The sequence below is a fragment of the Cetorhinus maximus genome, chromosome 13, assembly GCF_964194155.1.
Source record: "Cetorhinus maximus chromosome 13, sCetMax3.hap1.1, whole genome shotgun sequence".
NCBI classification, from domain to species: Eukaryota; Metazoa; Chordata; class Chondrichthyes; order Lamniformes; family Cetorhinidae; genus Cetorhinus; species Cetorhinus maximus.
The window spans coordinates 62,616,747-62,643,946 of NC_135891.1; the positions used below are offsets into that span (position 1 = coordinate 62,616,747).

The window sequence follows — 27,200 nt, forward strand, 5'->3', positions numbered from 1 at the left end:
AAAATCCTGGAACTCCCTCCCAGCACTGTGGGTGTACCTACACCACATGGACTGCAACCCTTCAAGAAGGCGGCTCATCACCACCATCTCAAGGACAATTAGGGATGGGCAATAAATACTGGCCTAGCCAGCGATGCCCACATCCCAGAATGAATAAAGAAAAATATTGAATTGTTGAAGTGAATAGCATAGATGCGTTTAAGGGAAAGTTGAATACACACAGGCGGGATTAATGAATGGAAGGATACATTGATGGTGTTAGATGAAGAGGGGTGGGGAGGAGACTCTTTTGGAGCTTAAACACCAGTACAGACCTTTTGGACAAAATAGTTGTGTTTCTGTGTTGTAAATACTATGCCATGTATGGAAACAAGAGAAAGATGAGAGCTTTAGGCTGTCATAGGGGGAAGCCTTCAGAAAAGTTTGGCCTGGTGGGCAAGGAGAGAGAAGGGAAGCAGCAGAGGCAGCTGATCAATCCTCATGACAAGGGAATTCATCGGCCCCTCCAACTTGTTGTTGGGGGTGAGGTGGAGGAGGCAGGGGAGAGGGGTTTAAGAGGCAGTGGAGAAGAGGGACCCAGCATCCTGCATTCTAAAAAGGTTTGACAGAGAAGAGCAGAACCTGATAGTGGTCCAGCAAGAACTGGCGATGAACGTCCACCATGAATGTTGAAATCTGTTCGCCATGGTTAGCCCTCTAGCACTGAAAATAAAGGCTGACTGCCTAATGTGACCATAAAAATATTTTAATGAGAACACCTCTGATGTTTTACTTGCTGAAGAAGTTTTTAAAATCATTAACAGTGCAAATTTAGTTTAAGAAAAATGTACTTTACATAATCCCAGTGAGAGCTGGGCAGTTACCTGTTGGTTTTTCTGTTTGAAACTTTCTCTCTCTTTTTGCTTGATGCTCTCCTTCTCCTGTCTTTCGAATTCCTCTTTCCGCTGCAGGGAAACATCAGCGAGATTATCAGGAGACTGTTACTCATGGCCCCGCAAGAGGCCCACTCAGAGAGACCTTTGGTCAAGGCCTCACAACTGCCAGCACCAGCCTGTGGCCTGCTCGAGGAGTACCTTTCAACAGGCAGGCCCAGCTGCATGGCTACAGGGACATGATCTTTAAGTTGGCCAAGTGGGCAGCTGAATTGCAGAAGCTATCAGGATCACTACTTCTTGAGTCTGCAGTCCATCTGCTACTTCTTCGACAGCACCTTCCAAACCCGTGACCTTTACCACCTAGAAGGACAAGGGCAGCAGATACATGGGAACACCATGACCTCCAAGTTCCCCTCCAAGTCACTCACCATCCTGACTTGGAAATATATCGCCGTTCCTTCACTGTCGCTGGGTCAAAATCCTAGAACTCCCTCCCTAACAGCACTGTGGGTGCACCTACACCACATGGACTGCAGCGGTTCAAGAAGGCAGCTCACCATCACCTTCTCAAGGGCAATTAGGGATGGGCAATAAATGCTGGCCCAGCCAGTGACACTCACAAGCTGAGAATGGATACATATACAAAAAAAATTATACTTCAGCTACCCATCCCGCTCCCAAAACAGTGTTACACTCTCCACTCTAATTCGGGTGAAGCAGCCATCTTACTCTGGCTTCTTGGAGTTAGTGCATTTCCCCCCACAACTTGCAACTGTTAGGAATTCTCCAGAATTGACATTTCTGGTAGGATTTCTCCTCACAAACATGACATCTCAAATGTACTTTCAAAATACAGTTTGTGTTCAAATAAATCATTTGTAAGTGAATTGTAATAGCAATGGGCTGTAATCCTTACAGCAGTAAATTGGTCCAGTGTAAAACATCCTTACGTATCATCTAAACAAGGGGTGTGCTCACCCCAGCCACCAGGAACAGGAGCTCAGTTCCATTTCTGTTCATATTTCATATTTGTTTTTTTGAATTTCAAGAGCCTATAATTTTAGAAAGACTGATCCCTGGATAGATCCTTAATCAAAAGACCATTAGCATCAAGATAGAATTGAATTGTGGCTTGTGAGGCTTTGCTGCATTAACGTAAGACAAGCCTGGGCATTCCTAGCCAACATCATCAGACAGTCCAGTGTTTAAATAAATTCTGCACCAGGGCACTGTGCTCCTTCAGGTACCTGACACTGTCTTTTGACAGAACAGCAACTTCCTGGGATTGTATTAAAATCTAAAGTGAGTTCCTGGGACTGTGTCAATATTTATTTAAAGGGGACCCTGGGAATGTGGCAGTATTTCAAGGAGAAAAGAAAGACTTGCATTTACGTAGCACTTTCCATGACCACTGGGCATCCCAAAGTGCTTTGCAGCCAATGAAGTATTTTTTTGAAGCGTGGCGACTGTTACAGGGGAGAAAGGGACTCCTGGGAGTCGGTCGAAATTTAATTGGGATCCTGATCCTTTGGAGTGAGTGAATATTTAAACACTGAGCTTGGTGACATCACAGCTGCAGAGGGTGCATTTCCCACAGGTAGAATTGCTTTGCCTGTGATGTCACATCCAGTGATTGAAGAGTTCTGATTATTAAAATACAAATCTGTCCAAAAAAAACTGAAGTAGATTTATGGAATTCTCTCTGGATCAGAGTTCCACGTAGCTGCCGTAGAAACAACCCAAATGGCAGTCAGTAAACTCTGCTTATAAAGTTACGTTTTGCTGCACATATTTCCCAGACTGCAAATATCTTCACGTGTTCACGCATGAGAATTTTGCAAAATCTGGTTGTGATGTGGAAGACATGGAGGCTGTTGTTCATGTAGTGTAATACAGTGTTATTTTGGCACTCTGAAATAACTGAACACCGCCACTGTTGGAACATGCCTCACAAGGACCAGAGACAGGAGTGATGCTCGATGAGGGCCTGGGAGATGGGCGGTGAGGGGCTGGGGTGGGGAAGGGGCAGTGAGGGGCTGTGGAGGGAGGAGGGAGGGCCCAGGAGAGGGGCTGAGGGAGGAGGGAGGGCCCAGGAGAGGGGCTGTGGAGGGAGGAGGGTGCGCCCAGGAGAGGGGCTGCGGAAGGAGAGCCCAGGAAAGGGGCTGTGGAGGGAGGAGGGAGGGCCTAGGAGAGGGGCTGTGGAGGGAGGAGGGAGGTGCCCAGGAGAGGGGCTGTGGAGGGAGGGCCTGGGAGAGGGGCTGTGGAGGGTGGAGGGTTGAGGGAGGAGGGAGGGCCCGACAGAGGGGCTGAGTAGGGACAGCATAGGCGAGGGGCTGTGGAGGGAGGGGTTGTGGAGGGGGGACCCAGGAAAGGGGCTGTGAGGGAGGGCCCGGGAGAAGGGCTGTGGAGGGAAGGCCCGGGAGAGAGGCTGTGGATGGACGGCCCCGGAGAGGGGCTGTGGAGGAAGGGCCCGGGAGAGGGGTTGTGGAGGGAGGACCCAGGAGAGGGGCTGAGGAGGGACGGCACGGGAGAGGGGCTGTGGAGGAAGGGCCCGGGAGAGGGGCTGTGGAGGGAGGGGTTGTGGAGGGAGGGCCCGGGAGAGGGGCTGTGGAGGGAGGGGTTGTGAAGGGAGGGCCTGGGAGAGGGGCTGTGGAGGGAGGGGTTGTGGAGGGAGGGCCTGGGAGAGGGGCTGTGGAGGGAGGGCCCGGGAGAGGGATTGTGGAGGGAGGGCCCGGGAGAGGGATTGTGGAGGGAGGGCCCGGGAGAGAGGCAGGAGGAGGGAGTGCCCGGGAGAGGGGCAGGAGGAGGGAGGGCACCAGCAGCAGACAGTTCGTGCCTGAGAAAGCGGCTGAGTGAATCAGAGCTGGCATCAGCTGACAGGGCCAATGAGGTCAGCAGTGGGTAAAAGGCACGTGTGGCCGCAGATAGAGTGTGTATTAAGAGAGCATTGGGCAATGGTTCAGTGTGCCTGGTCAATCCAAGTCGGAGTTAGTGTAGTTTAAACCGGATCCCAGGGAGCCTACTAATATTTAAATACAGCCCCTGGGAGAGTGGGAAGATTCTGCCAAACAAAATGTTGGGGTGGGTGCAGTATCTGCCCTCCCCCAGCAGATGGTGATAGCAGAGCAGAAAATACAGTTAGACTGGGACTGTCCTCAATCTGAGATTGTGATAGCTCCTGTTAATGTACTAACCTGTAACTGGACATAATCACAGTCTTCTATGTGAGTTTTCTTGGCAATTAGCGAGTTGCTTGGTTTTAAATTAAGTTCTTTCCTTGGAGGTGTGGGCAGTGGAGCTTTCTGTTTAATAATGATCCCGCTGCCCTTTCTCTGGAAAGGAGAGTGATTGTTATTGATGGCTTGCTGTTGGCCCAGTGTTGAAGGGGTTTGCTTCTGACACTGTCCTTCCTGCCTCTGTGCCTGGTTGAAGAGAAGCTTCCCATTTGCAATTATTATGGATGTAAGTCGCTTAACGTCATCTGGAATGGTCCGGGTTACCATGATGAAGCGGTCAAGGTCATCAGGGTTTGCTTGGGGTTTGCTCATCACCAGAACGCTGAGGGACCAGTCACAGGCACTCAGCACTTGAGTGGTCTCCACCATGATCTGGTACGAGTCCTCCAAAATCTGTAATTGCTTGTACAGCCGGTTCTGGAGGTTGCTGTCTGTCAGGCGTGTGGCATTGACTTTCACCCCCCGTACAAAGTCCATGAAAGTGCCCAGGCATTTCATGACGTTGTCTGCTGTAGAGTGGATCTCAGTAAGGTTCTCTTCCAGATGGTCCTGGAACCTCCAAGTTCGGCTGACAAAGACCATTATGCTGGCTACCGAGCTGGCTACCTGTTGCTGTAGCTGTACCAACCTCCCAATGGCCAATTCGACGTCCAGTGTTATTTCCTTGGCAGGCTCGGGCACAGCAGGGCCTGGAGGAGTGCCCAAAGTGGTGGGTACAACACTCTGTCTGTTCTCGGCACTGGAAGTGTTGACTCTCTCCTGCATAATTTGAACATCTCTGGAGACTTGCGGGGGGACATCGTACACGGGCTCACCCAGCTTCCTCATGTTGGCTGTGTCTTTCACACTGGCTGGTGGAGATATCCTTGGCAGATCATAAATGTTTTGCTGAGTGGGGCTTGTCCAGTCCAGAGTGGGTTTTGGAATGTTCACTGGAACGTCATAAATTTCGGAAAGTTTTGACAGACGGTTACCTTGGTTGGAGGCTGCGTGTTCGCGTGACGGGGGAATGTCATAAAGCGACTGGCTGGAGGAAGGGGAACTCTTTGAGGGTGGTATGTCGTACAGAGGCTGGCTCAGGGGGCCAGTGTGCAGTCTGGTCGGCAGCGTGCCGTGATTAGGGAGACCCGAGCCTGCGGCTCCACCCTTGGTGGGAGGAACATCATAAAGAGCTTCCCTTGGGAAGGCAGCCTCATCCCTCGATGGCGGCACATCGTAGAGCGATTGTTTTAAAGCTCTGGAACCATCCCAGCTGAGCTTGCGTGGAGCTGGCAGAGTGCAGTACGGCCCGATCGGTATTCCCTGAGGCTCCCTTCCATATGACGGGGGGACGTCATAGGCGCTGTCTCTCTTTGGCCCATCTCTGCACACACTTGGAGGGACGTCATACACCTAGAAAACAAACCATAGACACACACATCTTTAGAAGCGTTCTCCATGAGTGAGCTCTCCCAGCTAGGGCCCCATCCTCTCCAACTTGTGCTGAGTTAACCAATCTCTCTTAGTGTAGGGGCAACGTAATTGACTTCAGTTCTCCCAGCCTAGAGAGAAACCAGACTACCAAGGATTCCTCACTTATGGTCATTCTTGAGTGACTCCTGTTGTAAGGCAACTCTGATACCGATGGTCAGTCCAGGATCAAATCACATCTAATTGTAATGCCCCTCATGAGGAAATACCCGGCTGGCAACCACTATCTCCAGCAAGAGGTGCCAGTGGAGGCAGCCAGTGCTTTTGGACTTGCACTCTAGTAACAACAATTATGTTAACTCTTGTTTCTCTCTCCTCAGAAGCTGCCAGATCTGCTGAGTATCTTCAGAAATTTCATTTTCAGATTTTCAGCATCCACAGTGCTTTCTTTCACACTGAGTAAGTGGATAATTGCTTGGCTCTGTTGGCAGCACTGGGCCTGTACGCCAGAATGTTGTGGGTTCAAGTCCCACTCCAGAGATCTGAACCCAAAATCTCGCCTGATGCTTCGGTACATTACTGCTGCACTGTCAGAGGTGAGACAGAAAACCCAGGCCCTATCCACCCTCTCAAATGGAAGTGAAAGGCCCCATGACCACTACTGAAAGAAGAGCAGGAGAGAGTTCTCCCCAGTGTCCTGCCCAACATTATTAAAACAGACAGTCTGGTTACTCTCATGGTCCTGCTTGTGGGATCTTGCTGTTCAAGCTGGCTGCTGCCTTTCCAACAAAACAACGCTGACTACATTTCAAAGGTATTTTTGATTGCCAGCCTCCTCGGGACACCCTGAAGCCGTGACTTTACTTTACAGAAACAATCCAAGTGAGACAGTGTGGGCTCTTTCTCAAAGGCACGATCAGATGCGATATAAATACAAGCCTTTCTTTTTACCTGCTGCTGGGTTGTAGCTCTGGGCCTCTCGAAACTCAATGGAATGTCGTACAGCTGCTGGATTAGACTCCTCTCAGCATCCGTTTGGAACATTGAATATTTCCTTGCTGTTCCAGGACTGCCAAACGCCTATTGGAAAATATATTTGTAAAGTGCTGCTATTTGACAAGAGCGACTACATAAGACTATATGATGTAGGAGCAGAAGTAGGCCATTCGGCCCATCGAGTCTGCTCTGCCATTCAATGAGATCATGGCTGATCTGATAATCTTTAACCCAACTTTCCTGCCTCTTCTCCATAACCCTTGATCCCCTGACTGATTAAAAATCTGTCTATCTCAGCCTTCAATATACTTAGCGACCCAGTCTCTACAGCCCTCTGCAGTGAAGAATTCCACAGGTTGACTACCCTCTGAGAGAAGAAATTCCTCCTCATCTTTAAATGGGTGACCCCTTACTCTGAGATTATGCCTTCTGGTCCTAACCTCTCCCACAAGGGGAAGCAACCTCTCAGCATCTACCCTGTCAAGCCCCCTAAGAATCTTATATGTTTCAGTAAGGTCGCCCCTCATTCTTCTAAACTCCAGTGAGTACAGGCCTAACTTACTCAACCTTTCCTCATAAGAAAATCCCTCCGGGATCAACCTAGTGAACCTTCTCTGGACTGTCTCCAATGCCAGTATATCTTTCCTTAGATAAGGGGACAAAAATGTTCACAGTATTCTAGGTGTGGCATTCTAGTGCCTTGTATAGTTTTAGTAAGACTTCCCTATTTTTATACTCCATTCTCTTTGAAATAAAGACCAACATTCCATTTGCCTTCCCTATTACCTGCTGAACTTGTATGTTAGCTTTTTGGGATTCTTCCACGAGGACCCCCAAATCCCTCTGTGCTGTAGCCTTCTGCAGTCTTTCTCCATTTAAATAATATTCAGCTCCTCTATTCTTCCTGCCAAAGTGCATAACCTCACATTTTCCCACATTATATTCCATCTGCCAAGTTTTTGCCCACTCACTTAACCTGTCCATATCCCTCTGTTGACTCCTTGTGTCATCCTCACCACTTGCCTTCCCACCTATTTTTGTATCATTTGCAAATTTGGCAATAGTACATTCACTTCCCCCATCTAAGTAATTAATATATATTGTAAATAATTGAGGCCCAGCACTGATCCCTGTGGCACTTCACTAGTTACAGGTTGCCATCCTGAAAATGCCCCCCTTATCCCAACTCTCTGTCTTCTATTAGTTAGCCAATCCTCTATCCATGCTGACATACTACCCCCAACACCATGGGCTCTAATCTTATTAAGTAGCCTTACGTGCGGTACCTTATGGAACACCTTTGGAAATCCAAATATATTACATCTACTGGTTCCCCTTTATCTATCTTGCCAATTACCTCCTCAAAGAATTCTAATAAATTTGTTAGGCATGATTTCCCCTTCATGAAGCCATGCTGACTCTGCTTGATTAGATTATGTAATTCTAAATGCTCTGCTATTATATCCTATATAATAGACTCTAACATTTTCCCAATGACGGATTTTAAGCTAACTGGCCTATAGTTACCTGTTTTTGTCTCCCTCCCTTTTTGAATGAGGGTGTTACATTGGCAGTTTTCCAACTCTCTCGGACTTTTCCAGAATCTAAGAATTCTTGGAAGATTACTACCAGTATCTCTGTAGCTACTTCCAGGGGACTTATCAGCCTTTAGCCCCATTAGTTTCCCTAGTACTTTTTCTCTAGTGCTAGTTATTGTTTTTATTTCCTCCCGCTCTTTTGCCCCTTGATTATTTAGTATTTTTGGAATGCTATTGGTGTCTTCTACCATGAAGACTGATGCAAAGTATTTATTCAACTTCCCTGCCATTTACTGGTTCCCCATTATTATTTCCCCAGCCTCACTCTGTAAGGAGCCTATGTTCACTTTGGTCTCTCTCTTCCTTTATTTATTTAAAGAAGCTCTTACTGTCCATTTTTATATTACTTGCTAGTTTTCCCTCAAAGTTTATTTTCTCCCTATTTATTTTGGTAATTTTTTTTGGTTTTTAAAACTTTCCAAATCCTCTGGCTCACCATCAATCTTTGCCACATTTTATGTCTTTTCTTTTAATTTGATACTATCCTTAACTTCCTAAGTGGTGAAAATAGGCCTTTCACATACAATATGCCCTGCATTTTCTTCCTTTACAGATAACGATCCAAATCCCTCTTGAATGCCACAATTGAACATGCCTCCGCCACACTCTCAGGCAGTGCATTCCAGGCTTAACCGCACACTGCATGAAAAAATGTTTCCTCATTATAGCACTTCCATCACTTCAGAAATAATTTTGGACTTTCCCACTCTGACTGATATAGTTTCACAATTATTTTTTCAAACATACATTTCGCTTCAGGATGCTGCCAGGGTGATACTTATTGAACATCCCTAATGGTCCTGTGTAGGTGATGAACCTCTTGAAACAGTGTTGATGGCGCTTGGTAGAAGGCTCCAGCGTTTTAACCGTGTAAAGATGAGCTGTCCACACAACCAAGCAATGCAAAGGTATTGCACTTACCTTATACAAACGAGGTCATCTGCTGCCTGTGCCCTTACAGCAAGTCCCATTCAACCACATTGCTTATGCTCACTTATCTACACTGGCTCCTGATTAAGCAATGTCTTTGTTTTAAAATTCTCATCCATATTTTCAAATTCTTCCCTGACCCGGCCCAGCCATATCTCTGTATCTCCTCCAGACCCATAACTCCCCAAAATCTTCATGTTGCTCCAATTCTGGGCTTTTGAACATCCCTGATTTTAATCGCTCCATTATTGGCAGCAGTCCCTTCAGCTGCCATGGCCTAAGCTCTAGAATTCCCTCCCTAAGCCTCTATCTCCCTCTCTTCCTTTAAGAAACTCTTTAAAATGTACCTCTTTGATCAAGCTTTTGATCGTCGTTCTTAACATCTCAAGTGGTTCAGTGTCAAATTTTGTTTTATAATGCCCGTGTGAGGCACCTTGGGATGCTTCATTACATTTAAGGTGCTATATAAGTTGTTGTTGTTAGTTCTTGTGTCATTGAATATCTTTACTCACCGTCAGCCTAAAGAATGTTTTTTGCTAACTGGTATAGTCAGATTGCATATGGGGAAATTTCTGCAGTGCCCCATGAATGATCCCCGCTATCCTCGAGAGGGAGAGAGTGAGACTTGTTAAAAGTGGCATTGACTCATTGACCCAGTGTAGTGCAGGGAGATTCAGAGTCCAATTACAGGGTGAATATCAGCAGCTTTTGGATTACTACTAGCTGCAAATAGGATAATGGCATTACATCTATGACAGTCCATATGCAAATGGCAATATTACTGTTATTATTCAGAGAGTTATCAGTTCAATTTCAGTGAGTTACCATTAGGTACTAGTGGAATTGAAGCTCCTCCCACCTCTGGTTCCCCTCTTCCACAAACACCTCTCTCATTCTCAGATACCTCTGTCTTTCCCTGAGTTACTCCTCTCCCCACCTTCAGTTACCCCTCTCACAGCTCTCGGTTACCCCTCTCCCCCACCCTCGGTTACTTCTCTCCACCCTCAGTTACTTCTCTCCCCACCCACGGTTACCCCTCTCTCCAACTTCAGTTATCCTACTTCCCCACCCTCACTTACTCCTCTTTCCTGGCCTCAGTTGCCCCCCATCCCACCCTCAGTTGCACCTCACTCCCCCTTCAGTTTCCTGAACCCGGGGTTACTCTTCTCCCCATCCTCAGTTGCCTCTCTCCTGCCCTGTTACCTCTTCACCTCCTCCCTCAATTACACCCCCCACCCTCAGTTACCCCTCTTCCCAGCCCTCACTTTCCCCTGCTGGTCCTCTCAGTTACCCCCTTCCCACCCAACAGTCACCCCTCCCCACTGCCCTTGGATACCTTTCCACTCCTCTGTCCTGGGTTTCCCCTCTCCCGCCCCACAAGGGGGCCCAATCTTTATCATTGTATTTGTTAGTTGTTAGTGGGACTTGAACCTATGACCTTCTGACCGAGAGGCAGGAGTGCTGGAGCAGATGGTCTGTGGAACAAGCAGCTTTCCTAAGTTCTGCATCTTTTCTTATCTCCCCCCCCTTCCCCACACCGTGTACTGAGTGATCAGCTCATGAGGCAACCTTCCCCTAGGCCACCTCCAGGGTGGCTGTCCTCCTCATGTAACCCTCACTCCCCATGACGCCTCCTACCTCCTGTTCCTCATCCCAATGGCGGCAGCGAGCCTGGGCCTCACTTTGTGAAAATTTGGAGACACTGCCCTCTGACAAACACAAATACCACTGACAATAAATTGACTGAAGTCAAACCCTTGAGAAATGTCAAGTTCAAGAATGTGCATAAATTATCTGTGCAAGAGGTTGAGCACTGAGATCAGAAAACCGTTTAGAACTAATAAGATTCAAACGTTAATTGGAAGAGATTTCCATAAATTTAAATCTGTTTCTCAAACGAGTTGCTTATCAATTGTGTCTTTGTGCTTGCTATGCTCCATTCTGCTTGGCTTTAGTTTGATTTTGTTCAATACTAAGCAATGTTAACGCCCCAAGAGTTTAACCATTCAAGGACTTTGATCCCCAAACTGCACTAAATTAGCTGTGGTCACAAGGTGCCGCATGCCTGGGAGTGGAAAACTCAACAATTACTGATCATTATCCAATGCTTCTTGCTGGACACCACATACATTTGAATGAGATCAAGATTGGAGTCCACTGTGATGCTACCACGGTTGAATTCCTGGTAAAAGCTCACAACTAAAGAATGGTCATTTGGGTAAGGGATAAGAGATCAGTGACAACCAGTAGATCCAAACACAGCAAAAGTCAGCGCCTTCAGAAAAATAATTGAGGATCACCTGTTGTTTGTACAACTTCTGGTTTATAACCCAGAGTCACAACCATCAAATTCATACATGTTCTTAACATCGAAAACATTTTACCCAGTCTGTATATCCAAGGTGTCTCACCTAAACACAATCAGGTTATCAGGAATACTGGGTATACCTATCAGGAAAGGATTGACAGGCTGGATCTCTTCTCTTGAAAAAAGACAGCCGAGGGGTGATGTAATAGAGGTCTTTAAAGTTACGAAAGGTTTTGATAGAGTGGTTACAGGGAGAATGTTTCCTGTTGTGGGGCAGAGCATAACTAGAGGCCATCGAGATAAGATAGTCACCAATAAATCAAATAGGGAATTCAGATGAAACTCCTTCACCCAAAGAATGGTGAGAATGTGGAACTCGTACCACAGGTAGCACTTGAAGCGAATAGTGTCAATGTGTTTAAGGGAAACGCAACAAGTATATGAGGGAGAAATAAATAGATGGTTACAATGGTAGGTTTAAATGAGGGAAGATGGGAGGAGGCTTGAGTGGGGCATAAACACTGGTATGGGCTGGTTGGGCTGAATGGCCTCTTTCTATGCTGTATATTCTATGTAACCCTATGTAGTCCATGTAGGATTTCTTTACAATACCTGACTGCTCTGGATTCCAGGAACACGGGATGGTGGGATATCGTACGCATCAGCATAAGGTCCTGACATTGAGCTAAGGGTGGATGCCTGACCCATTCTGGGAAGTGTAGACACCTACAGATAAAAAAGGTAAACCATTGTTGACATGAAATACAGGCAAATACATTACTCATACAATCTGTGTAACTGGAGATGAGTGTTGACACATTTATGCCTGTATTTGTTTCAGTGTTGGGGTGATGGGGTCCTGAGAAATGGGTCTCCCATCACCTTTTCTACACTCTCCACACTACACAGTATCCCTGGTGTTATGTCAAAGTACATTGTTGTATAAGCAAATCATACAACCCTTTTCCAAAATGTCACATCAATGATTTTATAGGCAATGACTGTAACCATGGCTAAATACAACACTGATGAGTAAAAGCCTCTACACCAAGGTTGTCCAACATATGGCCCCTGGGCCACAATCTGGCCCACTGTGCCTCTCTAACCGGCCTGTGGACTCACTGGTCAAAATACAGGCAAGTGGAAGTGACAGAGCTGCAAGGAGTTGCTCCTCCAATCACAGGCCAGTTCTCTCCTGTGTGTGGTGCTGATAGGCTCACCGGTGACCAGCAAATGTGGGAGAGGGAGAGTGTGTGATTGGAGGAGCAGTGATGGCCGTGGTGCATTCCTGCACCGCCTTTGACCATGCTTGTCTCTCTCTTGCCCTCTCGCCCAGGTGCCAGCCCCCAGAGGACCACAGGGATCAAGATGGCGAGTGGCTGGTAGGCCCTAAGGAACAGCAGTTGCAGCAACAGCGCCCGCCTGGACCCCCGCTCGGGGCAACTGGAGAATCCAAGAGGGCTGAGTGAGGAAGCAAATCTTGGCACCTTCACAGCGTCCTGCATTCCTCATCAGGGGTAAAATGTCGCTACTTCCTGGGCCAGGGAAGTTTGTGTGAGGGAGTGAGTGAGTCCGAGTGAGGGAGTGAGTCCGAGTGAGGGAGTGAGTCCGAGTGAGGGAGAGAGTGACTGAGGGAGTGAGTCTGTTTGAGTGAGTGAGTCTTTGTGAGTGAATGAGTCTGTGTGAGTGAGGGAGTGAGTGTGTGTGAGTGAGGGAGTGAGTCCGTGTGAGGAGTGAGTCCGTGTGAGTGAGTGAGTCTGTGTGAGCGAGTGAGGGAGTGAGTCTGAGTGAGGGAATGAGTCTGTGTCAGTGACTGAGGGAGTGAGTTTGTGTGTGTGAGTCTGTGTCAGTGAGTGAGGGAGTGAGTCTGTGTGAGGGAGTGATTCTGTGTGAGGGAGTGAGTCTGTGAGAGGGAGTGAGTCTGTGAGAGGGAGGGAGTCTGTGAGAGGGAGGGAGTCTGTGAGAGGGAGTGAGTCTGTGAGAGGGAGTGAATCTGTGAGAGGGAGTGAATCTGTGTGAGGGAGTGAATCTGTGTGAGTCTGTTTGTGTGAGTGAGTCTGTGTCAGTGAGTGAGGGAGTGAGTCTGTGTAAGCGAGTGAGGGAGTGAGTCTGAGTGAGGGAATGAGTGTGTCAGTGACTGAGGGAGTGAGTTTGTGTGTGAGTGAGTCTGTGTCAGTGAGTGAGGGAGTGAGTCTGTGTGAGGGAGTGATTCTGTGAGAGGGAGTGAGTCTGAGTGAGGGGGTGAATCTGTGTGAGGGGGTGAATCTGTGTGAGGGAGTGAATCTGTGTGAGTCTGTTTGTGTGAGTGAGTCTGTGTCAGTGAGTGAGGGAGTGAGTCTGAGTGAGGGAGTGAGTCTGTGTAAGCGAGTGAGGGAGTGAGTCTGAGTGAGGGAATGAGTCTGTGTCAGTGACTGAGGGAGTGAGTTTGTGTGTGAGTGAGTCTGTGTCAGTGAGTGAGGGTGTGAGTCTGTGTGAGGGAGTGATTCTGTGTGAGGGAGTGATTCTGTGTGAGGGAGTGAGTCTGTGAGAGGGAGTGAGTCTGTGAGAGGGAGTGAGTCTGTGAGAGGGAGTGAGTCTGTGGGAGGGAGTGTCTGAGTGATGGAGTGAGTCTGAGTGAGGGGGTGAATCTGTGTGAGGGAGTGAATCTGTGTGAGGGAGTGAATCTGTGTGAGGGAGTGAATCTGTGTGAGTCTGTTTGTGTGAGTGAGTCTGTGTCAGTGAGTGAGGGAGTGAGTCCGTGTGAGGGAGTGAGTCCGTGTGAGGGAGTGAGTCCGTATGAGGGAGTGAGTCTGTGTGAGGGAGTGTGAGTCGTTGTGAGTGTGTGAGTTTGTGTGACTGAGTAAGTTTGTGTGAGTGAGCGAGTCTTTGTGAATGAGTGAGTCTTTGTGAGTGAGTGAGTCTGGGTGAGTGAGTGAGTGAGTCTGGGTGAGTGAGTGAGTCTGGGTGAGTGAGTGAGTCTGGGTGAGTGAGTCTGAGTGAGGGAGTGAATCTGAGTGAGGGAATGAGTCTGTGCCTGAGTGAGTGAGTCTGTGTGAAGGAGTGAGTCTATGTCAGTGACTGAGGGAATGAGTCTATTTGAGTGAGTGAGTCTGTGTGAGTGAGTGAGTCCGTGTGAGGGAGTGAGTCCGTGTGAGGGAGTGAGTCTGAGTTTGGGAGTGAGTGAGTCTGTGAGGGAGTGAGTGAGTGAGTCTGAGTGAGGGAGTGAGTGAGTGAGTCCGAGTGAGGGAGTGAGTCCGAGTGTGGGAGTGAGTCTGAGTGTGGGAGTGAGTCCGAGTGTGGGAGTGAGTCCGAGTGTGGGAGTGAGTCCGAGTGTGGGAGTCTGTGCCTGAGTGAGTGAAACTGTGAGGGAGTGAGTCTAAAAGAGGGATTGAGTCCGTGTGAGGGAGTGAGTCCGTGTGAGGGAGTGAGTCCGTGTGAGGGAGTGAGTCCGAGTGAGGGAGTGAGTCCGAGTGAGGGAGTGAGTCCGAGTGAGGGAGTGAGTCCGAGTGTGGGAGTGAATCCGAGTGTGGGACTGTCCGAGTGTGGGAACCTGTGCCTGAGTGAGTGAAACTGTGAGGGAGTGAGTCTGAGTGAGGGGATGAGTCTGAGAGAGGGAGTGAGTCTGTGTGAGGGAGTGAGTCTGTGTGAGGGAGTGAGTCTGTGTGAGGGAGTGAGTCTGTGTGAGGGAGTGAGTCTGTGTGAGGGAATGAGTCTGTGTGAGGGAGTGAGTCTGTTTGAGTGAGTGAGTCTGTGTGAGTGTGTGAGTCAGTGAGTCTGAGTGAGGGAGTGAGACTGTGTGAGTGTGTGAGTGAGTGAGTCTGTGGGAGGGAGTGAGACTGTGTGAGCGAGTGTATGTGAGTGAGTCTGTGTGAGTGACTGAGGGAGAGAGTCTGTGTGAGTGAGTGAGACTATGTGAGTGAGTCTGAGTGAGTGAGTGAGTCTGTGTGAGTGAGTGAGTCTGTGTGAGTGAGTGAGTCTGTGTGAGTGAGTGAGTCTGTGTGAGTGAGTGAGTCTGTGTGAGTAAGTGTGGGAGTGAGACCGGGGGAGGGAGTGAGTCCGAGGGAGGGAGTGAGTCCGAGGGAGGGAGTGAGTCCGAGGGAGGGATTGAGTTAGAGGGAGGGAGTGAGTGAAACTGTGAGGGAGTGAGTCTGAATGAGCGGATGAGTCTGAGGGAGGGAGTGAATCTGTGTGAGGGAATGAATCTGTGTGAGGGAGTGAGTCTGTGTGAGGGAGTGAGTGTGTGAGGGAGTGAGTCTGTGTGAGGGAGTGAGTCTGAGTGAGGGAATGAGTCTGTGCCTGAGTGAGTGAGTCTGTGTGAAGGAGTGAGTCTATGTCAGTGACTGAGGGAATGAGTCTATTTGAGTGAGTCTGTGTGAGTGTGAGTCCGTGTGAGGGAGTGAGTCTGAGTTTGGGAGTGAGTGAGTCTGAGTGAAGGAGTGAGTCTGAGTGAGGGAGTGAGTCCGAGTGTGGGAGTGAGTCCGAGTGTGGGAGTGAGTCCGAGTGTGGGAGTGAGTCCGAGTGTGGGAGTGAGTCCGAGTGTGGGAGTCTGTGCCTGAGTGAGTGAAACTGTGAGGGAGTGAGTCTGAGAGAGGGAGTGAATCCGTGTGAGGGAGTGAGTCCGTGTGAGGGAGTGAGTCCGAGTGAGGGAGTGAGTCCGTGTGAGGGAGTGAGTCCGTGTGAGGGAGTGAGTCCAAGTGAGGGAGTGAGTCCGAGTGAGGGAGTGAGTCCGAGTGAGGGAGTGAGTCCGAGTGAGGGAGTGAGTCCGAGTGAGGGAGTGAGTCCGAGTGAGGGAGTGAGTCCGAGTGTGGGAGTGAGTCCGAGTGTGGGAGTGAGTCCCAGTGTGGGAGTCTGTGCCTGAGTGAGTGAAACTGTGAGGGAGTGAGTCTGAATGAGGGGGTGAGTCTGAGAGAGGGAGTGAGTCCGATTGTGGGAGTGAGTCCGAGTGTGGGAGTGAGTCCGAGTGTGGGAGTGAGTCCGAGTGTGGGAGTGAGTCCGAGTGTGCGAGTGAGTCCGAGTGAGGGAGTGAGTCCGAGTGAGGGAGTGAGTGTATGAGTGAGCCTGAGTGAGGGAGTGAGTCTGTGCCTGCTTGAGTGAGTCTGTGTGAAGGAGTGAGTCTGTGTGAGTGACTGAGGGAGTGAGTCTATTTGAGTGAGTGAGTCCGAGTGAGGGAGTGAGTCCAAGTGAGGGAGTGAGTCTGTGTGAGCGACTGAGGGAGTGAGTCTGTTTGAGTGAGTGAGTCTGTGTGAGTGTGTGAGTCAGTGATTCTGAGTGTGGGAGTGAGTCCATGCCTGAGTGAGTGACTCTGTGAGTGAGTGAAGCTGTGTGAGGGAGTGAGTCTGAGTGAGTCTGTTTGTGTGTGAGTGAGTCTGTTTGAGTGAGTGAGTCTGTTTGAGTGAGTGAGTCTGTTTGAGTGAGTGAGTCTGTTTAAGTGAGTGAGTCTTTGTGAGTGACTGAGGGAGTGAGTCTATTTGAGTGAGTGAGTCTGTGAGTCAGTGAGTCTGAGTGAGGGAGTGAGTCTGTGTGAGTGAGTGAGTGAGTGAGTGAGAGAGTCTGTGTGTGAGTGAGACTGTGTGAGTCTGAGTGAGGGTGTGAGTCTGAGTGAGGATGTGAGTCTGAGTGACGGAGTGAGTCTGAGTGACGGAGTGAGTCTGAGTGACGGAGTGTGTCTGTTTGAGTGAGAGAGTCTGTTTAAGTGAGTGAGTCTGTGTGAGTGAGTGAGGGAGTGAGTCAGTTTGAGTGAGTGAGTCTGTGAGTCAGTAAGTCTGAGTGAGTCAGTAAGTCTGAGTGAGGGAGTGAGTCTGTGTGAGTGACTGAGGGAGTGAGTCTGTTTGAGTGAGTGAGTCTGTGAGTCAGTAAGTCTGTTTGAGTGAGTGAGTCTGTGTGAGTGGGTGAGTCAGTGAGTCTGAGTGAGGGAGTGAGTCAGTGAGTCTGAGTGAGGGAGTGAGTCTGAGTGAGGGAGTGAGTCTGAGTGAGGGAGTGAGTCTGAGTGAGTCTGTTTGTGTGAGTGAGTCTGTGTCAGTGAGTGAGGGAGTGAGTCCGTGTGAGGGAGTGAGTCCGTGTGAGGGAGTGAGTCCGTGTGGGGGAGTGAGTCCGTGTGAGGGAGTGAGTCCGTATGAGGGAGTGAGTGAGTCGTTGTGAGTGTGTGAGTTTGTGTGACTGAGTAAGTTTGTGTGAGTGAGTGAGTCTTTGTGAATGAGTGAGTCTTTGTGAGTGAGTGAATCTGGGTGAGTGAGTGAGTCTGGGTGAGTGAGTGAGTCGGAGTGAGTGAGTGAGTCTGGGTGAGTGAGTGAGTCTGGGTGAGTGAGTGAGTCTGGATGAGTGAGTGTTGGAGAGAGTCTGTGTGAGTGAGTGAGTCTGTGTGAGTGAGTGAGTCTGTGTGAGTGAGTCTGAGTGAGGGAGTGAATCTGAGTGAGGGAATGAGTCTGTGCCTGAGTGAGTGAGTCTGTGTGAAGGAGTGAGTCTATGTCAGTGACTGAGGGAATGAGTCTATTTGAGTGAGTGAGTCCGTGTGAGGGAGTGAGTCTGAGTCTGTGAGGGAGTGAGTGAGTGAGTCTGAGTGAGGGAGTGAGTCCAAGTGTGGGAGTGAGTCCGAGTGTGGGAGTGAGTCCGAGTGTGGGAGTGAGTCCGAGTGTGGGAGTGAGTCCGAGTGTGGGAGTCTGTGCCCGAGTGAGTGAAACTGTGAGGGAGTGAGTCTGAGAGAGGGAGTGAGTCCGTGTGAGGGAGTGAGTCCGTGTGAGGGAGTGAGTCCGTGTGAGGGAGTGAGTCCGTGTGAGGGAGTGAGTCCGAGTGAGGGAGTGAGTCCGAGTGAGGGAGTGAGTCCGAGTGAGGGAGTGAGTCCGAGTGTGGGAGTGAGTCCGAGTGTGGGAGTGAGTCCGAGTGTGGGAGTGAGTCCGAGTGTGGGAGTGAGTCCGAGTGTGGGAGTGAGTCCGAGTGTGGGAGTGAGTCCGAGTGTGGGAGTGAGTCCGAGTGTGGGAGTGAGTCCGAGTGTGGGAGTGAGTCCGAGTGTGGGAGTCTGTGCCTGAGTGAGTGAAACTGTGAGGGAGTGAGTCTGTGTGAGGGAGTGAGTCTGTGTGAGGGAGTGAGTCTGTGTGAGGGAGTGAGTCTGTGTGAGGGAGTGAGTCTGGGTGAGGGAGTGAGTCTGGGTGAGGGAGTGAGTCTGGGTGGGGGAGTGAGTCTGGGTGAGGGAGTGAGTCTGGGTGAGTGAGTGAGCGAGTCTGTGTGAGTGAGTGAGCGAGTCTGTGTGAGTGAGCGAGTCTGTGAGTGAGTGAGCGAGTCTGAGTGAGTGAGTCTGAGTGAGTTAGTGAGCGAGTCTGTGTGAGTGAGCGAGTGTGTGTGCGAGTGAGTGAGTGAGTTAGTGAGCGAGTCTGAGAGTGTGTGAGTGAGCGAGTCTATGTGAGTGAGTGAGCGAGTCTGTGAGTGAGTGAGCGAGTCTGTGAGTGAGTCTGAGTGAGCGAGTGAGCGAGTCTGTGTGAGTGAGCGAGTCTGTGTGTGTGAGTGAGTGAGTTAGTGAGCGAGTGTGTGAGTGAGCGAGTCTGTGTGTGAGTGAGCGAGTCTGTGTGTGTGAGTGAGCGAGTCTGTGTGAGTGAGCGAGTCTGTGTGAGTGAGTGAGCGAGTCTGTGTGAGTGAGTGAGCGAGTCTGTGTGAGTGAGTGAGCGAGTCTGTGTGAGTGAGTGAGCGAGTCTGTGTGAGTGAGTGAGTCTGTGTGAGTGAGCGAGTCTGTGTGTGTGAGTGAGTGAGTGAGCGAGTGTGAGAGTGTGAGTCTGTGTGAGTGAGTGAGTTAGTGAGCGAGTGTGTGAGTGAGTGAGTCTGTGTGAGTGAGCGAGTCTGTGTGTGTGTGTGAGTGAGTTAGTGAGCGAGTGTGTGAGTGAGTGAGTCTGTGTGAGTGAGCGAGTCTGTGTGTGTGTGAGTGAGTGAGTTAGTGAGCGAGTGTGTGTCTGTGTGAGTGAGCGAGTCTGTGTGTGTGAGTGAGTGAGTCTGTATGAGTTAGTGAGCGAGTGTGTGAGTGAGCGAGTCTGTGTGTGTGTGTGAGTTAGTGAGCGAGTCTGTGTGAGTGAGTGAGTCTGTGTGAGTGAGCGAGTCTGTGTGTGAGTTAGTGAGCGAGTGTGTGAGTGAGCGAGTCTATGTGTGTGAGTGAGCGAGTCTGTGAGAGTGAGTGAGCGAGTCTGTGTGTGTGAGTGAGTGAGTGAGTTAGTGAGCGAGTGTGTGAGTGAGCGAGTCTATGTGTGTGTGAGCGAGTCTGTGTGAGTGAGTGAGCGAGTCTGTGTGAGTGAGTGAGCGAGTCTGTGTGAGTGAGCGAGTCTATGTGAGTGAGTGAGCGAGTCTATGTGAGTGAGTGAGCGAGTCTATGTGAGTGAGTCTGAGTGAGTGAGTGAGTGAATGAGTGAGTGAGTGAGTGAGTCTATGTGAGTGAGTGAGTGAGTCTATGTGAGTGAGTGAGCGAGTCTATGCGAGTGAGTGAGCGAGTCTATGTGAGTGAGTGAGTGAGTGAGTCTGAGTGAGTGAGTGAGTGAATGAGTCTGAGTGAGTGAGTGAGTCTATGTGAGTGAGTGAGCGAGTGAGCGAGTCTGTGAGTGTGAGTGAGTGAGTTTGTGTGAGTGAGCGAGTCTGTGAGTGAGTGAGTCTATGTGAGTGAGCGAGTCTGTGTGTGAGTGAGTGAGTGAGCGAGTCTGTGTGAGTGAGCGAGTCTGTGAGTGAGTAAGTGAGTGAGTCTGTGAGTGAGTGAGTCTGAGTGAGTGAGTGAGTGAGTCTGTGTGAGTGAGTGAGCGAGTCTGTGAGTGAGTGAGTCTGTGTGTGTGTGAGTGAGTCTGTGTGAGTGAGTGAGCGAGTCTGAGTGAGTGAGCGAGTCTGTGTGTGTGAGTGAGCGAGTCTGTGAGTGAGTGAGCGAGTCTGCGTGTGTGAGTGAGTGAGCGAGTCTGAGTGAGTGAGCGAGTCTGTGTGTGTGAGTGAGCGAGTCTGTGAGTGAGTGAGCGAGTCTGTGTGTGTGAGTGAGCGAGTCTGAGTGAGTGAGTGAGTGAGTCTGTGTGTGTGAGTGAGTCTGTGAGTGAGTGAGCGAGTCTGTGAGTGAGTGAGTGAGAGTGACTGAGTCTGTGAGTGAGCGAGTCTGTGAGTGAGCGAGTGAGTGAGCGAGTCTGTGTGTGTGAGTGAGTGAGTCTGAGTGAGTGAGCGAGTCTGTGAGTGGGAGAGTCTGTGAGTGAGCGAGTCTGTGAGTGAGCGAGTGAGTGAGTGAGCGAGTCTGTGTGTGTGAGTGAGTGAGTCTGAGTGAGTGAGCGAGTCTGAGTGAGCGAGTGAGCGGGTGAGCGAGTGAGCGGGTGAGCGAGTGAGCGGGTGAGCGAGTGAGCGAGTGAGCGAGTGAGCGAGTGAGCGGGTGAGCGAGTGAGCGGGTGAGCGGGTGAGTGAGAGAGAATTCCGCCACAGCCAGCTGGGAATTTGTGTCACCAGAGGTGAATGCATGGGCAGTTTTAATTGAACGGAACTCCTTAGCTTGACCCTGGTCCCCACTCCCTTACCTGGTGACCAGGACCTGGAGGATAGTCTGTCTCTCTCTAGCTCTGTTTCTTAAACGAAAAGGCAAAAAGGTTTTATTAATTAGCTGGGTTGCTTGGCACTTTTTAATGGTTAACATTTATATTCATAACAGTCATCTATTCTCTGCCCCTCTCTGCTAAGTCTGGCTGAGACAAATGGGTCAGGTCCCATTCACGACTATCTGGCCTCGCAGTTCTGCAAACTTAAGAAAAGAGGTGTTAAAAGCAGCCCGAGGTGACTCGGTCTCTCAATCTGACTGTGCAGATCTGTTTGCCCGGGGCTTGTGCCCTTCACACATCACTGCAGACACAGCCCTGCCTCAGCTCACCAACACAGGTTGGACATATTCCTGGAGCGTCCATCACATGACCTTGTGTTGCCATTCCACCAGGATTGCCCTGGCATTTCCAGGGGATAAACCATCCACCATTAACAAATCTTGTTCGTTTTCTTTGCACAACGGGGAAAAATTCCTCTTTGGCTGACAGTTAAGAATCATCCAGTCAGATATCAATGACTCTGTTTGCTTTCCGATTAGCTGGGTAGGTGATACACTATGAGGATTCTTAGGAAATAGAGACAGTTTAATTAAGTTATATGTTATTTGGGTGTGTTAGGAATAAGGTATATCTTTAAGTTTAAGTTCAATTTAATTTTTTTCTATTTGTGGGTTAAAAGGTGAAACCTGGGATCTAGTTTCATTTTTGAGACACAGGTCTAAAGCTTTGTTTGTAACCTGCATTTATAAATTTATATTGCGTTTTATGACCCTTGAAGTGGAGAGCTCTATTATCAAGGTGAGCTGGGGGGCGTGGTTAGTGGTTTAGGAAAGTTAAACCAAGGTTAAAAAAAACTGTCCTGTTGCCTAGCAACAGGGGTCCAGAGAGGGACACACACACACACACACACACCTAGAAAAAGCAGTTTCAGTTCAGTTGAAGCCAGGACTCCAGAGAGGCTGGACAGCAGAGGGACAGATAGCAAGTCGTAAACTAAAGTTGAAGCCAGCAGCCAAGAGAGGCTGGACAGGAGAATGAATTGCAGAAGCAGGTTCCAGAAACTAAAGAAGAAAGCCCCAAATCCAGGGGAGTGGGACAGGAAAGCTTCCAAGAAGACAGTCTAGTCAAAGGACATGGACAGGAATCTGGAAAAGATCCTGTTCTGTGGAAGTGAAAGTAAGGAGCAGAGAGGAAGACACCAAACTTCACACTTAAAGGGAGAAAGCTGCAGGACACATATTTAAAGCGATATAGGCGTGCAAGAATCCAGAAGATCCAAGGGGGCAGCCAAAGTCTGTAACTCTTTACTATGGGCATGTGAACAGTGGTGTTCTATTGGCACAGCTGAGCCAATGAGGGAGAGGGCATGGAAGGAAGTTTGAGTGCACGTGGTGATCCAGGGAAGAGGAACGTTGGAAGGAGAGTTTGAAACCCTGGAGGTGGACGGCAGCTGAGAGAAAGCGTCAGTTTGGGAGAAAATTCCAAAGCGAGTTCTTCAAGAGTGGAGATAGGAAACCCTCATGTGAGAGACGGAGTTCAGTGAGACAAGTGTCTGGGGTGAGTTGAGGGGATATTCATAGCATCTGTTTGCGTGGCATTTGTCACTTGGTTTCAGACTATGGTTTGTCTGTCTAACCACAGGTCGCCTAATTCTTTTAATTCATTCACAGGATGTGGGCATCGCTGGCTGGGCCAGGAATTATTGTCCTACCCTAATTTCCCCTGAGAAGGCGATGGTGAGCTGTCTTCTTGAACTGCTGCAGTCCACATGGTGTAGGTACACCCACAGTGCTGTTAGAGAGGGAGTTCCAGGATTTTGATCCAGCGACAGTGAAGGAACAGCGATTTATTTCCAAGTCAGGGTGAGTGACTTGGAGGGGAACTTCCAGGTGGTGGTGTTCCCATGTGTCTGCTGCCCTTGTCTTTCTAGACGGTAGTGGTTGTGGATTTGGAAGGTGCTGCCTAACGAGGGCTTGGTGAATATTGGTTTCCATGGACTGTGTACTTACTGGGAACATTAGAGTGTAAGATAACCTTTGTAACCTGTGTTACCCTTACAAATCTGTGTATATCTGCAAAGTATTGTGATATAGTTCATCTTTTCTTGTTTAATAAATGTTTTATTCTTTTGTTAAAAGCTCATCAGCTGACTGCTGTGACTCGGTTCAGTCGCCACTCTCCATCTATCTAAACAAAAAATAAAAGTTAGGATCTATCAAGCCGGGTTCCACCCTGGGATCTGGCATGTCCAGTAGTAACATCAGCTGGGATTGTAACAGGATGGACACTTTAGGTGACCAATGACAGAATGTGGGGTGGTGGGGGCTGAGGGGAGGGGGGGGTCGCAGTTGGAGATCAGGTGCTGAAACCTCCAGGGATCAGGCATACATCCAACCAGAATTGACAAGCCCACCCATAGCCCTGCCCCCACACTCCTGCCATTGGTTGCCGGATACGTCTATTCTCACAGCGCACTGCCTTTCCAGCCAATAGGAAAGCCAATAGATTCTAAGTATCCCCAACTGAATAATTGGTAAATGTCAATCAAAAGGCCTTTTTTTATCCCCAAATGCTTTTATAGCAAATCAATAAAAGTGTTCAAAGAGAATGAAAGAGAAACTTTAGTCTTCACCCGTCTCGTCGGTGGCAGTGTCTAGGAATTAAACTTTAATTTCCTGAAGACTCCAAGACAATGCTGGAGAGTTAACAACCCTGACCTGCATCCTACCACTCGGCTGCATGTTGGAACAGCAACAGATTCTGGTTGTTAATTGTAATGTTTAAATTCACTATAAATTGTAGGGTGAATTGCGGATACAGCAAAGAGCCCCATTCAGAGACGGATTGCGACAGTCAGTGCCTTCATACTCTTCCACATTGGTGAGCTTGTACTGCGATTCCTGGTTGCTAAGGAGACTAATGAAGGTCAATGAATATTCTGAGCAGTTCTGCAAATTGTTCCTTGTCTCTCTTAGAAGGAGGCGAGAGAGAGTCTGATGCACTGTGTGAATTTAAACAAGGCGGCATTGTGTTCCCTGCCAGGGTGATTGAGGGTGACAGAGCCTGGGCAGAGGTCTACCTCCTGTGCTTTGTGGGCCCTCAGAGCCACTTGCATTACAGGGTTGCTTTCTTTTGTTTGCTGGTTTGAATAGCAGGGCATAACGCAGTGTTTCAGCGGACAGGGTGGAAGAATGTTGGTGGAAATGAAAGTACTCAGGAACCTCCAAAGAAAATTCATAAATCAGCATCGTAAAGGATCCTCACCGCCAGCCTCCTTGGGCTCCCAGGGCCTAATTTCTTTGGCTCTGTGTACAATGGTTGATTTGTGCAGTCTCTCAGCAGGCTCAGTGAATGAGGAATAAGAGGATTGGGAACAATAGTATGTCAGGGAGCCAAATTCATACAAACTTGGCTGAATTGCAAGGAGATCACAACTGGCTTTGAACCTTTTGCCAACTGTGGGTTCGGAGAAAAACATAAGGGAAGGCCACTTCGTACATCCAGCTGGACCTAACTGTTGTGCCTACATACAGGCCAATATTCCAGCTGACTAGAACTGTCACTAACTCCTGTAGAAAACATGCCTTTGGTCTGAGAGAATTCTCAGCTGGGCAGACTGGGAAAATCAGGAGCAGAGTGACTTTGATTCACTCCACTGGTTAAGGTGGGCCAGACCAGCATTCCTACTCATTCAGTCTCTTTCCTGCTACTGATTGACAAGAACAGGCAAAGCTACCCATGGTGCTCAGAGCGAGTAAAACCACTCAATAAATGAGCGGAGACTGGTTTCACTGTTAACCTAGAATCAGAGTAAACCCCAATGTATCCTCACTTTTATTGGACCCGGGCATTCTGGTTAGATCCCTATCTGGAGCAGTGCATTCAGTTTTGGATACCACACTTCAGGAAGGCTATGTGGAGCTCGAAGTGGGTGCAATGCAAGTCCACCGCTGCGATACTTCAGGAGATGGTGGTGTAGTGGTAATGTCACTGGACTAGTAATCCAGAGGCCCAGGCTAATGCTCTGGAGACATGGGTGGTGGAATTTAATTTCAGTTAATAAATCTGGAATTGAAAGCTAGTCCCAGTAATGGTGACCATGAAGCTATCATTGATTGTTGTAAAGACCCATCTGGTTCACGAATGTCCTTTAGGGAAGGAAATCCACTGTCCTTATCTAGTCTGGCCTACATATGACTCCAGACCCACAGCAATGTGGTTACCGCTTAATTGTTCTCTGAAATATTCAGTTCAAGGACAATTAGAGATGGGCAAGAAATGCTGGTTTTGCCAGTGACACCCAGATCCCATGAAAGAATAAAGGAAAAAAAAAACTGGGATGTACAGGGTTAAATTAAGATGGCAAGTCACATAAACTTTGCATGAGTTCCCTTGAGCAAAGAAGATTGAGGGGTGATCTGATTGAGTTATTTAAAATGTTGAAAGGATTTGATAGATTCTCTGTATCTGCCCTATTTCCCAGGTGAAGAGAAATCAAGTACAAAGGGGACATCATTTTAAAGTTAGAGCTCAGCTATTTAGGAGTGAAATCAGGTAGCACTTCTTCACACAAAGGGTAGTAGGAATCTGGAACTACCTTCCCAAAAGGTAGTGGATCATGAGTCAATTTGAGCTTTCACGACTGACTGAAAGTGAGTCATCACTCAAAGTGCTCTGTGCATGAATCACCACACTATTTTAAACATCTTTTTCAATGACCTTTAACTGAGTTAACTGCAGAACCCTTAGTCCTTAAGTGACATTTAACCTGCAGGGCCAGCCAGAGGCTCAGCCTGGATTGGAAACGAGAGGTTGGAGCTTGTGCAGCCAAAAAAATATTGACCCCAGAAATTCTTATCTGCTTTTGAGAGAACACGGTGCCACATAAAACTCTTGGGGTTTTACGCCTTTCAAAAAGTGATCAGTACTAGATTTGTATAAACTCCTAACCCCAGAACGTTCTACGAAATACCCTGCTTCTCTCCATTAAACATGGTGAGACAACGGAAACTTGTCACTGTTGAAGATTTACAGCAGTTTTTGTGCTTATCACAAAGCAAGGCTAATTCAGGCTGTTTGACTGTGACTTCAGGCCCTGAATCCTCGCAGTCTGGCCCTCAAAGCCTGGTGGTTGCTTCACTGGCGGATAGGCAAGGAAGTTATGCTAAACCTTATAAAGCACAGCTGCAGTATTGCATCACACTTTAGGAATAGTGTCAAGGCCTTAGAGAGGGTGCAGGAGAGATTTTCTAGAATTACACCGAGGATGATGTACTTCAGGATTGTGGTGAGGCAGGAGAAGGTGGAACTTACTTCTCAGAGCAGAGAAGATTAAGGGGAGATTGAATAAAGATGTTCAAAATTATGAGGAGTTTTTTTTATATAGATAAAGAGAAGCTGTTTCCATTGGAGGGAGGGACGGTAACCAAAGGATATCGATTTAAGATAATTGGCAAAAGAACAAGAGGGGAGATGAGAATTTTTGTTACATATTGAGTTGATAAAAAATGAATACACTGCCTGAAAGGGGAAAAGAATTGGAGCATGAAAAAAAAGTGTGTATCTTTCACTTTTGTTCATTAGTAATAAAAATATTGGAGAAGGTTAGCAAAAAAATGTAGCTTGACTGGGTGTGATGGTTGGAGGTGACAGGTAATGTGATGAAACCTACAGGATGATGTACAAGCAAAGTTGGCAGCCCTGTGCAGCAGCTGTGAGTTTATCAAATGGCTGCCTTGAAATAAGGAAGCTGACAGCATGTGCCCGGTCCACATATCATAGGGCAATCTGAACACGTACACACAGACACCTGCTCCATTTAAATGCAGTAGCAGAAACCCCTATGTGCCTCAAGGCTAAAGCATGTGCAGGAAATAAATAAAGGAAAAAGATAAAAGTATAGGAAAATACAGGTAACTTAGAACTGACTACATATTCACATTGTCCCATTTTAGGCCATCTATGCCCTGTGCTCTAGAATTCCCTCTGTGCCTCTCCATGTCACCCTCCTTAAGACCATCCTTAACATCCATGCATGTGGCCAGGCTTTTAGTTACCTCTTGTAATATGTCCTTTGGTGTGACTGTGGTGCCAATTCCTGTCTGTGAAGCACCTTGGGATGATTTTCTGCACTAAAGGTGCTGCATAAATGCAAGTTGTTGTTGTATACTCAAAAACAGATTTGCTGAGATGGGAGCCCTGGTGCAGGGATCATGTAAAGTTCAGCTTTGATAGAACACTGAATACTAGAGGTGGACTTGGTGCGATAGTGTAAATGGGTTTTAAATGAACAGGATGCCTGTTTTACATCTCTTGGAAATAAAAATGTTGACTGATGTAGAATG

At 48.4% G+C, this 27,200-nt stretch overlaps 1 protein-coding gene across 2 annotated transcripts in view; it reads right to left on the bottom strand.

The window, feature by feature from the left end:
• Positions 1-27,200, bottom strand: part of LOC144688634 (cas scaffolding protein family member 4-like) — a 141,815-nt gene that overhangs the window by 8,739 nt on the left and 105,876 nt on the right. For both annotated transcript variants that reach the window (XM_078555436.1, XM_078555435.1), the window contains exons 3-6: positions 11,966-12,079; positions 6,473-6,601; positions 4,070-5,503; positions 864-944 (exon numbers count right to left, since the gene is read on the bottom strand). In XM_078555436.1, the coding sequence (XP_078411562.1) occupies positions 864-944; positions 4,070-5,503; positions 6,473-6,601; positions 11,966-12,079 (1,758 nt within the window). The remainder of the gene's footprint in view (positions 1-863; positions 945-4,069; positions 5,504-6,472; positions 6,602-11,965; positions 12,080-27,200) is intronic.